Genomic DNA, 16,306 nt, shown 5'->3' on the forward strand with positions numbered 1-16,306 from the left:
GGTCCCTGCCTGCTTCAAAAAATCCATCATTGTACCGGTACCAAAAAATGCCCTCCCAGCCTGTCTGAATGACTACCGTCCGGTGGCCCTTACCTCGGTAGTCATGAAATGCTTTGAGAGGCTGGTGAAGAAACACATCTGCGTCTTCCTCCCTCGGAACATGGACCCTCCCTCGGAACATGGACCCGTTGCAGTTCGCATACCGTCCGAACAGATCCATAGACGATGCGGTCTCCCAGGTCTTGCACACCGCTCTCTCCCATCTGGACAGCCAGAAGGGGGGCTACGTGAGGATGCTGTTCATAGACTTCAGTTCAGCCTTCAACACGATAGTCCCCACCAGACTGGCCGGGAAGCTACTAGAATTGGGGCTCAACACCTCCCTGTGTGCCTGGGTCCTGGACTTTCTCACCGCCAGGCCCCAGGTAGTCAAGATGGGAGGGAATACACCAAAGTCCCTCACCCTGAGCACAGGATCGCCCCAGAGTTGCGTCCTCAGCCCCCTATTGTACTCCCTGTACACACCTGACTGTGTGGCTAGGTTCAGCTCCAACTCAATAATTAAGTTTTCTGATGACACTGTGGTGGTGGGCCTGATCTCAGACAACGCCGAGAAGGCCTACCGGGAGGAGGTGGCTGATCTAGCACTCTGGTGCCAGGATAACAGCCTCCTCTTGAACATCAAAAAAACGAAGGAGCTGATCATGGACTTTAGGAGGGCACATCATCCGAGGACGTACACTCCATTGAGGATAAATGGGGATCCTGTGGATAGGGTGAGCTGTTTTAAATATCTGGGAGTACACATCTCCGAGGATATGACATGGACATCACACGCCTCAGCACTCGTGAGTAAGGCAAGGCAGCGCCTTTACCACCTCAGGCAATTGAGGAAGTTCAGAGTGTCTCCGAGGATCCTCCAGTGCTTCTACGCAGCGGCTTTGGAAAGCATCTTGTCCGGGAATATTACCATCTGGTTTGGGAATTGCTCTGCCCAGGACAAGAAGGCTCTGCAGAGAGTAGTGCGTTCGGCCGAACGCACTATGGGAACTTCACTCGCCCCCCTGCAGGAACTATACATCAGGAGGTGCAACTCCAGAGCCAACAAAATCATGAGAGACCCCTTCCACCCATGCAACGGACTGTTCCAGCTGCTACGGTCAGGCAAACGCCTCCTTTGCCATGCTGTGAGAATGGAGAGGTTGAGAAGGAGCTTCTTCCCAGAGGCCATTCGGATTGTAAATGCCTTTCTCACCAGGGACTAACTATACTGAACGTTTTTCCTTCCAATATTTATTATGTAAAAGAATATGTGTGTTTATGATTGTATTTATAGTTTGTTTGGTTGTTTGTTTGTTTGTCTTTTTGCACAAAGTCCGCGAGCATTGCCACTTTTCATTTCACTGCACATCTCGTATGTGTATGTGACGAATAAACTTGACTTGACTTGACTTGACTTGAATTAACCTACAGTGGGCAGGTGCTAGAGACCTGCACGAGAGGGTAGACGCTCCCGCCCCCACGAGTCTCGGGCAGATGGGGCTCATCAGCCTGGGAAGGCAGTCCATCTAGGAGAGGGAAAACTCTGATTTAAAACCTCCACTGCCTTGTGGCCATATCCAATCATGGAAAAGGCTCCAGGAGTAAACCTCAAGAAATTCCGGAGTGGGAATCCCTAAGGCAGTTCGTCGTTGTCTACAACCTCGCTCTGGCAGCTCCTGCGACGGCGCTGGTGCCAAACTGTAACGGCCCTGCTGTTCCTTTGGGGGATGTGCTGCATGGGCAACAGCCTGTCCTGCATATGACATCGCCCGGGCTTTCATCCGACCAGGATACATCACCCATGGTCAGTCATGACCGAGGGGGGCCTACTAACCTACAAACCTGTACGTCTTTAGAATGTGGGAGGAATCCGAAGATCTCGGAGAATACCCACGCTGATCTTGGGGAGAATGTACAAACTCCGTACAAACAGAACCCGTAATCGGGATCGAACCCGGGTCTCCGGCGCTGCATTTGCTAACACAGCAACTCTACCACTGCGCCACCGTGAGTTTGGTGCAAAAGGTGAGAGTTGTAGGAAAACTTACTATGTAATTAAGATCATCCAAAGCAAGTACACTAGTTTAAAGCCGTGAAATGCTTCAACTACAATAAGACACGTTTGTCTTTTCTGTGCTAGGCTCGACCCAGTCTTGCAAGTCACAACAATGTCAGCATAAATTTAAGAACAATGATAAAAACAAATCCACAACAGAGACTTTGAAAATATTGAACTTCTGAGGATGATGGGAGGCTGAAACTGCTTATGCCAGTTGCAATAATAATGGTAATTGCTGTGATTTTAAAATTTAAAGTGGCAGTTAATGGTCAGCACAATGCCCTCCATAATGTTTGGGACAAAGACCCATCATTTATTTATTTGCCTCTGAACTCCACTATTTGAGATTTGTAATAGAAAAAAAAATCACATGTGGTTAAAGTGCACATTGTCAGATTTTAATAAAGGCCATTTTTATACATTTTGGTTTCACCATGTAGAAATTACAGCAGTGTTTATACATAGCCCCTCCATTTAAGGGCACCATAATGTTTGGGACACAGCAATGTCATGTAAATGAAAGTAGTCCTGTTTAGTATTTTGTTGCATATTATTCTTTGCATGCAATGACTGCTTGAAGTCTGCGACTCATGGACATCACCAGTTGCTGGGTGTCTTCTCTGGTGATGCTCTGCCAGGCCTGTGTTGCAGCCATCTTTAGCTTATACTTGTTTTGGGGGCTAGTCCCCTTCAGTTTTCTCTTCAGCATATAAAAGGGATGCTCAATTGGGTTCAGATCAGGTGATTGACTTGACCACTCAAGAATTGACCATTTTTTAGCTTTATAAAACTCCTTTGTTGCCTTAGCAGTATGTTTGGGATCATTGTCTTGCTGTAGAATCTGCCGGCCAATGAGTTTTGAGGCATTTGTTTGAGCTTGAGCAAATAGGATGTGTTTATACACTTCAGAATTCATTATGCTACTACCATCAGCAGTTGTATCATCAATGAAGGCAAGTGAGCCAGTACCTTCAGCAGCCATACATGCCCAGGCCATAACACACCCACCACCATGTTTCACAGATGAAGTGGTATGCTTTGGATCTTGGGCAGTTCCTTCTCTCCTCCATACTTTGCTCTTGTCATCACTCTGATATAAGTTAATCTTCATCTCATCTGACTACAAGACCTTTTTCCAGAACTGTGGTTGCTCTTTTAAGTACAGGTGCACAACCTTTTATCCGAAGATCCAAATAACGAAAACCTCCGAATAGCGGCCATTTTTTCGGTCCTTGAAGAAAGGTCCTTGAAAACGTTCACCGAGGGCGGCCCGCAGAGGTGACAGCGGAATCTTCGGTCGGTCCTCGAAGAAAGGGGAACTAAATCCCCATTCATAAAAGAGAAGGTGAGGGTATATTGCGCGGGAGGGTTAATAATTGACAATATGCTGCTGCCTGCCCGCTGAGTTAAAAAGTTCCCACGGTAGACTCACGATACACAGTGCAGATTGTCGCTCCCTTGAGTTTCACCCCACCTACGCCCCTCTGCTTCCCAGCCATGTGTGTGACCCCTTCCCTCCCCTCTCCAGCTCCCCGCCCATTGCACCGGCGCGGGGGCTTTGCACTGTCTTCACGTCGGCGATTGCAGCAGGACCGTGCCAGTCACCGGAGACGTCAGGACCAATTGGACACCGACCACCAGGCCCACCGCAAGCACGGAGAACCCAGAGACCCACAGCCAACAGCAGCCCAGCCCAGCCCCACTCCAACTACAGAGGAACCTGGGTTGCGGATGACGGGGCGCAGCTCGGGGCGTCGTAGGGGCCCATCGGGGAGCGGGTTCCTGTTGGTCCTGACGTCTCTGGCCACCTGCCATCCTCCGGGAACTGTACCGCCCTTGCAGGAGAGTGGGGTTGCAGTTGCAGAGGGAGGGGGCAAGGGCGGTACAGTTCCCAGTCTCAGCTCCAGTCCAGGGGGGTGGCCGGAGACGTCAGGACCAACGGGACACCAATACAATACAATAACAACAATACCTTTTATTTGTCATTTGAACCTAACATACAATACAATACAGTACAATTTTATTTGTCATTTGAACCCCAAGGGGTTCAAACGAAATTTTGTTTCTGCAGTCATACACACAAAAAAGAACCAAGACACAACACAATTTACACAAACATCCATCACAGCGCATCTCCACCTCGCTGTGATGGAAGGCAAAAACTTATCTCTCCCCTGCACTTGAGGTTCAAACGAAATTTGGTTTCTGCAGCCAAACAAAAAAAGAACCAAGACACACACCAACACAATTCAATTCACATAAACATCCATCACAGTGAGTCTCCTCCTCACTGATGGAAGACTTGTCTCTCCCATACTCTCCATTCCTCTCCCGAAGTCGAGGTCAAAGTCCCCGGTGGGCGCTAGCAAGTCCGCGGCCACTCAAAGTCACGCCGGGCAATGTAGGGCCCTGCCCCGGGTCTTGATGTTGGAGCCCCCGGCGAGCGCTAGCAAGTCCGCGGCAATTTACAGCCGCGCCGGGCGATGTAAGGCCCCCCTCCAGGTCACTCTCAACCCCGTAATTCGGGCGGGAGAAGTCGCCGTTGCCGGTGCCCCGCAAAGCAGTCTCCCACCGGGGACCCGCGAGCTCCCGGTGTCACCATCCACCGGAGTCGGGTCGCAGCAGCTCGCCCCCGCAGCTCTCCACGCTCCGAAGCTGGCCAGCTCCACGGAGGTAGGTCCGTTGGTCCACAGCTCCACAGCTCCACAGCTCCCACCGCCGCCCACCGACCCCCAGGCCCTCTGCAAGCACGGAGATCCCAGAGACCCACAGCCAGCAGCAACTCCAGCCCAGCCCCGCTCCAACTCCAGAGGAACACGTAGGGGCAGAAGCTGATGGTGTGCAAGGTACGTCTTGTTCTTGGGGTGGCGGATGAGGGGGTGCAGCTCGGGCTGTGGGCAAACTGCCACTTGTCGCCGTAGCAGCCCATCGGGGAGCGGATTCCTCTGGAGTTGGAGGGGGAGGGGGGTATTGTGCTGTTTAATCGCCCCCTGCTATCCCAGGGACAGGGAGACACAGCAGCTTTTTAGACTGGTGGGCAATCACTTCCAAAGTTCTGCCCACACAGTCAGTACACGTCTCCTACACTGCATTTCATACAAACATTTATTCTGCAAGAAAAAACGACATTGAAGACTCAAACTCACGATCGAGTAACTGCCAGGATCAAGGCGCAAACTCGCGACCTTGCGGATATGAGCCGAGCACTCTACCACTGAGCCAGCCATTAAAATCTACGCAAAAAATTTTCCATTCCGAAGACCGACAAATTCTGAATTACGAAAAGTGTCTGGTCCCAAGGCTTTCGGATAAAAGGTTGTGCACCTGTACTTCTTGGCAAACTGTAACCAGGCCATCCTATTTATGTGGCTAACCAGTGGTTTGCATCTTGCAGTGTAGCCTTTGTATTTCTGTTAATTAAGTCTTCTACGGACAGTGGTCATTGACAAATCCACACCTGTCTCCTGAGACTGGGCTGAGACGGCGCTCCGGTAAGGGCGGCCCGGCTCCGGGCCGAGGCGGTTCTCCGGTGGCTGAGGCGGCGTTCCGGTGGCGGCGACCTGAATCCGAGGCTCGGCCGAGGGCCAGTGGATGACATCGTCGGGAGCTCGCAGGTCACTGGTTGGTGCCTGTATTCCGGAGCTCCCGTGGCAACAGCTGCGTCCGCTGGACTGGAGGGCGGCAGCTTCGACCACCCCGGGCCGCGGAGCTTGAACCGGCCCGTTCGCGGAGCTCGGTGAGTCACAGAACTGACTACCATCGCCGGTGGGGTAACAACATATCGCCTCAGCGCAGAGGGAGAATGAGGAGGGAAGACAGTAACTTTAAGACTTTTGCCTCCATCACAGTGAGGAGGTGCCTGGTGAACTCACTGTGGTGGATGTAAATTTGTGTTTATTGTGTGTTTTGTTATTTATTATTATTATATGTATGACTGCAGGCAACAAAATTTTGTTCAGACAGAAAGGTCTGAATGATAAATAAAGGATCTGATCTAATCTAATCTAATCTAATCTAAGAGTGTTTCTGATCTGTCAGACAGGTGTTTGGGGATTTTTCTTTATTATAGAGAGAATTCTTCTGTCATCAGCTGTGGAGGTCTTCCTTGGCCTGCCAGTCCCTTTGCGATTAATAAGCTCACCAGTGCTCTCTTTCTTCTTAATGATGTTCCAAACAGTTGATTTTGGTAAGCCTAAGGTGTGGCTGATGTCTCCAACAGTTTTAATCTTGTTTCTCAGTCTCATAATGGCTTATTTGACTTTCATTGGCACAACTTTGGTCTTCATGTTGATAAACAGCAATAAAAGTTTCCAAAGGTGATGGAAAGACTGGAGGAAATACTAGGTGCTGAGAGCTCTCTTATACCAGCATTAAGGAGGCATTTAAACACACCTGAGCAATTACAAACACCTGTAAAGCCATGTGTCCCAAACATTATGCTGCCCTGAAATGGGGAGACTGAAAAAAAAAAAAGCTGTAATTTCCACATGGTGAAGCTAAAATGTGCAAAAATGGCCTCTATTAAAATCTGACAATGTGCACTTCAACCACATGGATTTTTTTTCTGTTACAAATCTCAAATTGTGGAGTACAGAGACAAATAAATAAATGATGGGTCTTTGTCCCAAACATTATGGAGAGCATTGCATATTGATTTTAACATCAAAACAGCTTATAACTGTTTGATTTCGGGTAGTGATATGTGTATCAAGAAGTTTGCCAACGTGCCATTAGTAGAAGATACCTCAAATCACAAATGTTTTGGCATGAAGTTAAAACTTCAGGTAAGGTGTGATGGGCAGTTTCCTACACCATCAACAAGTAAAACTGCCAATCTTCGTGCTGGCTACATAAACAGTTCTATTTGGGCAAGTTAAAAAAAATTAAGGGTACATTGGAAGGATGTTTTAATGTTAACACGTACCAATCACAATGAGAATTTTCTGAAGCAATATGCAGATGTATCTGATAAAGCATACTGACTTTTGGGGAGATGTTTATCTGAATGCCAAACCAATCTACTCTAAGTTTAAGGCACAAAATGCTGGAGTAACTCTGCAGGTCAGGTGCTATCTATGGACAACATGGATAAATGACGTTTTGGCTCTGTTCCCATTTTCTTCTTCACCATTCCCCCAACAGTCAGTTTGCAGAAGGGTCCGGACCAGAAACATCACCTATCCATGTTCTCCAGAGATTCTGCCTGACACACCGAGCGACTGAAGCATTGTCTTTTTTTTTGTAAACTAGCATCTGGAGTTCCTTGTTTCTACTGTGTTTAGATTGACTTTGTAACATGCATGCTGAAGGCTTGAGTATATTGACCATGGTATCAAATATGATGATTGTGGAACCCATCTTTTTTAGTGCCCACAATAGACAGAGCTGCCTGGTTTTGCAGGGATTGTACGGAAACCTGTCATGTTATGGATGATACACAATGCCCTTTGCCCACATTTCAAAAACACTTAAAACGGGAAATCACAAGGTTTTCACCACGTTGGATCTGTCCCATGCCTAAGTGGAATCAAGTTTGTAATGAAAGGCTCTAAGATAAAACAGTAGAGTTGTCAGCCAACCACACAGGACCCTGAATAGGTAGGGTCCCTTTAAGAGGACACCAGAGGGCCTTCAAAAACATAGGAAAACATGTAGGATAGAACTTGGTGCACTAAGTTGAAGACTTGACATGCATAACCATTGAGAATCAAGAAACAATATTATCATTAATCCCAGAAGTGGATGTAACATCAGGATCTTTTGAATTTTCAGGATCAAGACACAATACCAGCTTTGTTACAAAGATGTTCAGAAGAGAATTTGTTCTATTCTATTATTTTTTATCCTTTTTTTTCCCTTCTTTCTTCCTATCTATAAAAAAGATAAATAGAAGCAGTTAATATGCAAGTGATAAATGAGGATCCCTATTACTTTGATAGCTTGAATCCCACTATTAACAATATGCAATTGATAAACAAAATGTGTTTTGATTATGATATGTATATGCTTCTAATAAAAATATTTAAAAAAAAGAGAATTTGAAAAATAAATTAGTTACATTTGTAAAGTTAAACTTGTTTTAATCTTTTTTACAATAGGAAGCACTTTGATATAATCTAAATAAATGTGATGTCATCATATGATATACTTAATTGCACAGACCATGTGCATAGTTTGAGTAATCTAAAAAAGAGCTACTCCTATTGGATATTTGTGTTTCTCTTGATCCACTGCATGCAACTATGCTGGAGACCAGATATCTATGGACATTTACATGACCATCTCCAATGGCTGAGCATTGTTGAACTGTATTAACTGATGGAACATGGGAAATTCAGAAGCAAGTTTGTGCAGAGTAATCTACAACAGGCAACACTTCGATGATGCCCAGATATAATTTGTTCCATTGGCTTGAGACATATTTATTGGTTTGGTGACAAGGATAGCTCTGCTATATTTCATATCTGGGAAGACAAATAGGTCTTGATCTAAATCCCTGAATACACAGGAATTTCAAAGTGAATTTGATCCTGCTAACATAATACAAAATTATTGGAAATATACAACACAAAGTTATTTGGCTTTTCTCATCTGTGCTATATGCAAAAGAGTTACCGAGCTGAATCCCTACTCACATTTGGTCAGCATGTTACACCTTTGGTATTGCTTTATGATTGTCATGTGTTCAAAGATACAGTGGAAACACTATGTTACCCAGCCAAGTCATACTATCCACGAGTACAATCAAATCCTGCACATGTACAATAGGTAGTGCAAAGAGAAAAATACCAGAGTGCAGTGCAACTCAAAAGGTGAGTTGATAGAGCAGTGAATAATCCTTCGATGGCAATAAATGTTATAGTCTCAGATACTTGAGTTTGTAAAAAAAATGAGTGATGTTTTCCTTACATCTGAGAAATAGTTATTACATATTTCATGCTGTTATAAATTGAAATGCAAATCTTTAACTTTTTCTACATTGCTTTGTACTAATTTTATTGCCTGGAAGGTTTGAAGACTTTCAGCTGAAATAATTATGTTTTTTCATTCATTCCACAGGCTCTTGCATAAAATGATTGAATCAACTCATTTGCGCCAGCGAGGGTCTTTGGATTTTGAATCACATTATGAACATTTGTGTGCTCTCCATGACCTGGTTCCGTTAAAATCAGTGAAGGCAAACTTATATAGCGGTGTCCTGGATATTAACGGTGATCGAATCAAGCTGCCTGAGTGGACACCAATTTTCAATTCCATCAGAATTAACAGACATTTAGCTTTTCTTGCAGTTAGGAGTTACTATCAGCCTGGTCTTGGAGAAACAGGTAAGATACCAAACCAAAACAGAAATGCTAAAGAACAGTCGAGCATTATCTGTGAAATTATTTAACCATTTAACATTACAGGTTAAAGACCCTTCATCAGAATTGAAAGAGCAAGCAAGTACAAGTAGAGGAGAAGGGGAGGGCAATGGAAGAAACAAAGGAAAAGTTAGTAATGGAGTGAAATGATGGGCATTTAACTCTTGTTTTTGCCCCTAGACTTAGAGATGAATGGCATGTAAAAATGATCAATCCTGATACGAACAAAGAACAAGTTATCTGAAGTCGAAAAATTCAACATGGTGTCCTGGGGGATGAAGATAAAAATTGGGGTGTTTGTTTACATTTGGCCTTGTTGTAACAGAGTTGGAGGCCACAGACAAGTCAGAATTAGATGCTGAATTGTAACAATAGGCAACAAATTTTCAGAACTTAAGAATAATTTCTGTAGACTGGGCTCAGGTACTCTATATAATGATCACCAAATCTACTTTTGGTTTCACCAATCTAGATGAAACCATATTATGAACACTGAATACAGCCGACAAGATTGGAATAAATGTGAACTAACTGCTGCCTCATTTGGAATTTGGTTCCTTGAGTGGTGGGAAAGGAAGAGGTGAATGGACGGGTGTTGCATCTCCTTCAGTTGTATAGGAAAGGAGAGTAGGGATGGAAGAGTGGAGTGAAGTGAGTGGTCAGAGGTAAATGAACAAGTTGGGAAGAAGGGAAGATGGTGGGATCATTTCCACTTGTATCAAGTGGAACATTTTTGTTCTCGGTATATTTTGCCATGCTCAGCACAGCCATTGTACCATTAAAATAAACTATTGTACATCCCATTAGGCCAGACGATGTATCATAACATGAGTAACACATTAAAACAAATAAAGGAACTTAACTATCCATTCCAAAACATAGTGCTGGATTGACTCAGAAGGTTAGACAGCATCTGTAGCAGAAATGGCGGTTTGGGATACTTTGAGTCTGAAGAAGGGTTCGATCCGGAAACAGTGCCCATCCATTTCCTCTTAGAATGCTCTCTGATCTGCTAAGTAACTCCTGAATTTCGCATTTTGCTCAAGATTCCAGCATCTGCAGTTTCCTTTGTCTCCATTTAACTATCTATAAACTATCTATATTCCGAAAAACGCAAGGACTCATGGGATTTGTCAAAGGTCACTCGCTATAAAAAAGCAAACGAACACCTAGCTGCATAAACTATGTAAATTCTTATCTTTATTCATGATTTTTGTGTAAAAATACGTGTAAAATATATGTAAAATGTATTTATGTGTAAAAATATATTTAATCTGAGGAACGGGGGTGACAGGGGAGAGACTGGAGCAGCGGCGGCCCACAGCCAGCGCGGAGAAGAAGCGCCGTCCCGCTGGGCCAACTGAGAGCCCCGGACTGACAGGACAGTGGAACTCTCCTGCAGACACCCGTCCAATAAAAGTCCCTCACCCATTCCCCAGTCCCTGCCTCCTCTCTCATGCCATCTATCCCGTTGACCACAACTCCTTTGCGGGAGCTGCTGCTCAGTGATTCCCGTCGCTGCACTGACTGAGGCCGGAGCTCCGGGTCTGTGGAGAATCGCACCTGCCCTCCCCAACAGTAAGTGGGACCCGAATCTATCGGCATCGTCACAGGTCACAGAGTGACCTCGGCGGGCTGGTGACCGTCGGTTGCAAGTCCGGGCTGCCACCGGACAGGGACGGGCACATCCAGCCGCACCCGGACAGGGATGGGACACTCGTGAGGGGACAGGGACGGTAGTGAGATTCCGCTCACAAATCTGCCTCCTGTGTTGTGCAGGAGAGTGGTGCGTGGTTCGCCCCTGTATAATAACCCTGTATAACCTGGGAGGGCAGCCAGAGTGAGAATGGAACACATATACCCAGGCTGAGGGGGACCGGACTGTGATTCATTAGATTATCACTGCGGGGACCGGACTGTGATTCATTAGATTATCACTGCTGGGATTTCTGCATGGACCAGTGGAGAAGGGAGAAATAGTGTCGCTAAACAGCGATTGCAGCGCGGAAGACCCGGTTCGATCCAATGTTTATATCCAGTGACCTCTAACCTGGGCATGCGCAGTCGGAATACCGAACTCGCTTATTCAATGGCTGTTCATCATTTCACTATTGTCGACATTCTTGTTGTTGCACCCATTGCTTCCCAATACCTTCTCTTTTACTTGGACTAACTTGCTTTCTCAGTTTTGCTGAGCTGCCAAGTATTTCCGTAATTTGTACGGAAATGCGATAAGAATACGGATGTACGGATTTGCTTTGTAAAATACGGATTTTTAAAAAGTCGACCCGACTTCCTGTTTCATCTTGCTGCTTAAAAAATGCAAGGATATAAAAAGTCATACTGTAACTCTAAAAATTATAGCAGATTAAATCTATTAGTATTTTAAATGTCAAGATCTGGATGATTATTTTTGTAAACTTTGATCTGCTTGTTCTGCTACAGGTTTAAACAGCGCTGTCAGTTTCGCGCATGGGAATTTAAACAAATGGCGCTATTGGTTCTAATTTATAGCGCTACCAGCTGGAGCACTATTGCCTTTACACATAGCGCAATGGGCTTTACACATAGCGCTATGGGTCACAGACTGTTCGGGGATGGAGAAGGAGAGAGGAAGGAGAGAGGGAGTGAGGGAATAAGGGAGGGAGGGAGAAAAAAAGGTAGGAGAGAGACAGGAAGAGGGAGGGGGAGAGGGGGAGAGAAAGAGAGGAAGGAGAGAGAGAGCGAGGGAGGGAGATGGAGGCTTCCAAAATGGCTTCTACATCATCATCTGGTGCTAAAAGCAGGAAGCAGCCATTCAAACAGAAGTATACAAAGAGATGGCAATGACACACTGTCAAGTAAGGTGCGTAGCAAAGTTATGCATTCTTGTACTCTTGTATGACCGCAGATAAAACACACAATTTTTTTCAGCAAAATGGCACCATGTAAAAAGACTGATTTTCTCAGCAAAATACAGATTTTCAAGTACTAGAATACTGAAATGCTCTGACAAAACTTAGCAGCTCTGGTTTTGTTGAAGGATTTCTATCTGAAACAAATGGGTTTTTCTTTCCACAAAAGCTGCTTTACTGACTCAGTTATTCCACCTAGGACAACTGGAGGAACTTGCTGCGTTGAGCAGCATCGGTTGGGTGGGGGGGGGGGGGGGGCGGGGTTTTGATATGTGTCTGCTTAATAAATAGGTAAAACTAGCACATATTAGATGGAGAAAGATGGCTCCACACACACTCGTGTTGGGATCAAAAGCAGGAATTATTTATTTCCAAGTTAAAGGTCGCTGACCGATTTACTGAGCGAGAATGAGTACAGCTCATATGCTTAAATTACATGGATATTGTCGCATCCTTTCCTTTTTGACAGTTTGGGATTACATTTCAAACGATCCAAAACAAAACAAACCTAAACACTTTTCATAATATTACAGGGTAGTAATATGGTTTTACGGCCTATCCCACTGTGGCGACCTAATTGGTGAGTTTAGAAAAGTTTGCCCTCGACTCATACTCGCAGCATGGTCGACACGTGGTCCTAGGAGGTCTTTGTAACTCTCCTTCATGCTCGAGAGTATTCCCCGTGTACTCGAGGCCTCAGCTAGGTTGCGGCGGTTTTTTCAACATGCTGAAAAATGTCCGCGAGTAAAAAAAGGTCGCCATGGAAAAAGTAGATATTTTTTTACTCGTAGGTTTAGTCGAGGTAGGTCGTAGTAGGTCGTAATGCTATCGTATGTAATCGAAGGCAATCAAAGGTAATCAAAGGTAGTCGAAGGTAAAGCTCATTGAGAAAAAAAAGGTAAGTAAACCGACCGGTAATGTTAAATGCCCGCTAAATTTTAGTAAAAGTTGTCTGGCTTCTTAAAAGTGTCTCCACTCCTTCTCCCCCCCTTCTCTACCCTTCTCTCCCTTTTCTCCCCCTCTCCTCCCCCCCTCTCCGCATTTTCTAAAGAACTTACCGTAACTGTGCCAGCCGTCTTTTACCTTCTTGCTCATCGCGGGTGTGAATTTCAGACAGCGCTCCCCGCTTTCCCTGACCCCTGCCTTTGCAGGCGTTAGTGGGACAGGCCCTTTACTGAATAAAACAACTGTTCTGTCTTATTTCACCATTTCAACCATAGCCACACTTGTGACTTATTTCAATAACCCAAAGTAATGTTCACATGCTTTCTTCTCATAAGCATGTAGGTACATCACAACAAAACACCTTACTTCTTGACATACTCGCCGTATCTTTCCGGCGGTCGGACAACTCTTCCTGCCCTAGTCTTTATGATGGTGTTTCTTTCAGAAGTGTCTTTCTTTTCAGTGTGTACATTCTGTACATCACTTCTAGTTTCTTCTCTTGTGTCACTTTGTTTTTGTTTAGTTTTCTCTGTGTTCTGAGTTTCACGAGTTGCATCTTTTCTGGTGATGCATGTTGTGTTGGTTTTTCCTGTGTCCGCTGAGGTTGCAAAGGTTTCTCAGTCTTCTCCGCGTCTGGTGGTTTCTCTGGAGTTATGTATGGGGTAGTTCTCCGGTCCTCTTCAGATCCACTCGATTACTTCGGATCAATTAGAAGTCCTGACTGTCTCGACTTCGTATGATCTCTCATCCAGTCATTTCTGAACTCTTGCTCTCTGCCATTTTGTATCTCTTAGTTTATAGGGTTTGAGTCTTCTGACATCACCTTCTTCCAGGATTGGCAGATCCTTGGCATGTTCGTTGTAGATCTTTGACTGTTTTCCTTGCAATTCCTTCATCTTTTTCCTCTCTTCTGTGAGTATCTCAGCACCACGTGGTTTGAGTAGGTTTGATGTAGTTGGAAGTGTCGTTCTTGTTCTCCTTTCATGTAGTCTTTGTGCAGGACTACTGTTCACTCATTGTGCAGGGGTATTGCGCAATTCCAGTATTGGCAAGTAGACATCTGTCTTGGAGTGACTGGTTTTCTTCAGTACTCTCTTAGCTGCCTTGACTGCAGATTCCACCTTTCCGTTAGCTTGGCTATGTCTTGGAGAAATTGTGTAGTGGTCAAATTCCCATTTCCTGGCAAATTTGGCGAACTCCTCTGATGAGAACTGTGTCCCGTTGTCGCTTACCACAGTGCTGGGAATTCCATGTCTTGCGAAGTGGTTCTTGAGTTTCACAATGACTGTCTTGCTGCTTAGATCGTACAGTCTGTCTGTTTCCCAGAAATGAGATGGATAGTCAACTGTGACTAATGCTTTCCCTCAAGTTCGAACATTTCGGTTCCCACTTTCTCCCATGGGCGATCTGGGAGGTCATGGGGCATCAGAGTCTCTTTCTGATTCTGTTGTTCGTACGTCCTGCAGGCTTCACAGTTTGATAAGAACTGCTTCACATTGAAGTTCATTGCGGGCCAGAAAATGGATTCTCTAGCATGTCTGAGGGTTCCTTCTACTCCTGGGTGAGAGGTATGGAGCGTCTCCTTCATATCTTTGTGTAGAGTGATAGGGATTACAACTTTTGAGGCTTTTTGACGATGACTTCCAATGGCTTGTGGTCACTCTCGACGATCACTCTCTGTCCGTACGTATCCGTAGGTGTACAGATAAAAGCTCTCGAGGGCAAACACTATTGCTAGTGCCTCCTTCTCAATCTGAGCATGTCTCTGCTCGGTTGGTGTCAATGCTCGACTCGCATAGGACAGTGGTTGTCCTTTCTGCACAAGTGTTGCACCTAGACCTGCCTTGTTTGCATCACATTTTGTAGGGTCAGCTGTTCATCTGGTGTGTAGTACGCCAGGATAGGTGCTGTTGTCAATAGCTCCTTGATCTTTGACATTGCCATGCCATGTTCTGATGACCATTCCCACTCTGCTTCCTTGTGGGTCAATCTCCTCAAAGGCTCGAATATGTCTGACAATATTGGCAGGAATCTTGCCAAGTAGTTTACATCTTCGGATTTCTGTTGGATTGGTCGGGTTGGGCATCTCTAGGATAGCTTGGATCTTCTTCGGATCTGGTTTCAGGCCATGATCTGTAACTATATGTCCTAGCAATGTGATACAATTAGTTATTACTACCGACTTCGTGCAGTTCAGCTTGATGTCTTTGTCTCTGCATCGCTGAAGAAGATCTTTGCAGTCTTGCATCGTGATTCCTTTCTGCATCTTCTCTGGTGCCCCCTACACCGAATAGGATAATGTCATCTGCAACACATTCCACTCCCTTTAATCCTTCTAGGGCTTGTTGCAGCTTCTTCTGGAAGATCTCTGCACTTACTTTCAGTCCAAATGACAACCTCTTCCAGCGATATCTCCCAAAGGGGGTGTTCATGGTTGTTAGGAAACTGCTCTCCTCATCTAATTCGCAGTGAAGGTATCTTGTTGAGGGGTCTAGGATCTCTGCAGAACCTGAACTCTGTGCTGTCCTTTTTCTCCGTAACGACCAGCCTGCTACACCACTCAGTTGGTTCTTCGACTTTAGTCAAGATGTCCTGCTCGACCAGCTTCATGAGACCATTCTTGACCTCCCCTTTCATTGCTACAGGTACCGATTGTAATGGGGTCACATCTTCCGTCCTAGTTACCAACTTGACCTTGCCAGGCAGTCTCCCTGGTCTTTCGTCGTCAAAGACATCTGTGTAGCTCTTGAGTAATGAGTCAGCCTGTCTAACAGCATTCAGGCACTTGAAATTCTCGTAGTGAACCGTGACGAGTTTCATCTGTTGTGCAGCTTTGCCGCTCAGGAGCGGTGTGAGCTAGCCTTCCTCTACCACTATGAAGTGAACACGGTACTTCTTGTTGTTCATCTTGTTCCGGAGTATGACTTTCGTCCTTTTTGTTGGGTACAAGATCCTTGTGAATTACATTAACACTGGCACCAGAGTCAATCTGAAACTTGATGACC

General features: G+C 45.3%; 1 protein-coding gene across 6 annotated transcripts in view; it reads left to right on the plus strand.

Annotated features, from left to right (window-relative positions):
* cep78 (centrosomal protein 78) overlaps positions 1-16,306 on the plus strand; it is a 133,217-nt gene that overhangs the window by 12,509 nt on the left and 104,402 nt on the right. For all 6 annotated transcript variants that reach the window (XM_033017588.1, XM_033017592.1, XM_033017590.1 and 3 more), the window contains exon 2: positions 9,161-9,426. In XM_033017588.1, the coding sequence (XP_032873479.1) occupies positions 9,174-9,426 (253 nt within the window). In that variant the 5' untranslated portion in view covers positions 9,161-9,173. The remainder of the gene's footprint in view (positions 1-9,160; positions 9,427-16,306) is intronic.

The sequence above is a fragment of the Amblyraja radiata genome, chromosome 3 (genome assembly GCF_010909765.2).
Source record: "Amblyraja radiata isolate CabotCenter1 chromosome 3, sAmbRad1.1.pri, whole genome shotgun sequence".
Taxonomy (NCBI): domain Eukaryota; kingdom Metazoa; phylum Chordata; class Chondrichthyes; order Rajiformes; family Rajidae; genus Amblyraja; species Amblyraja radiata.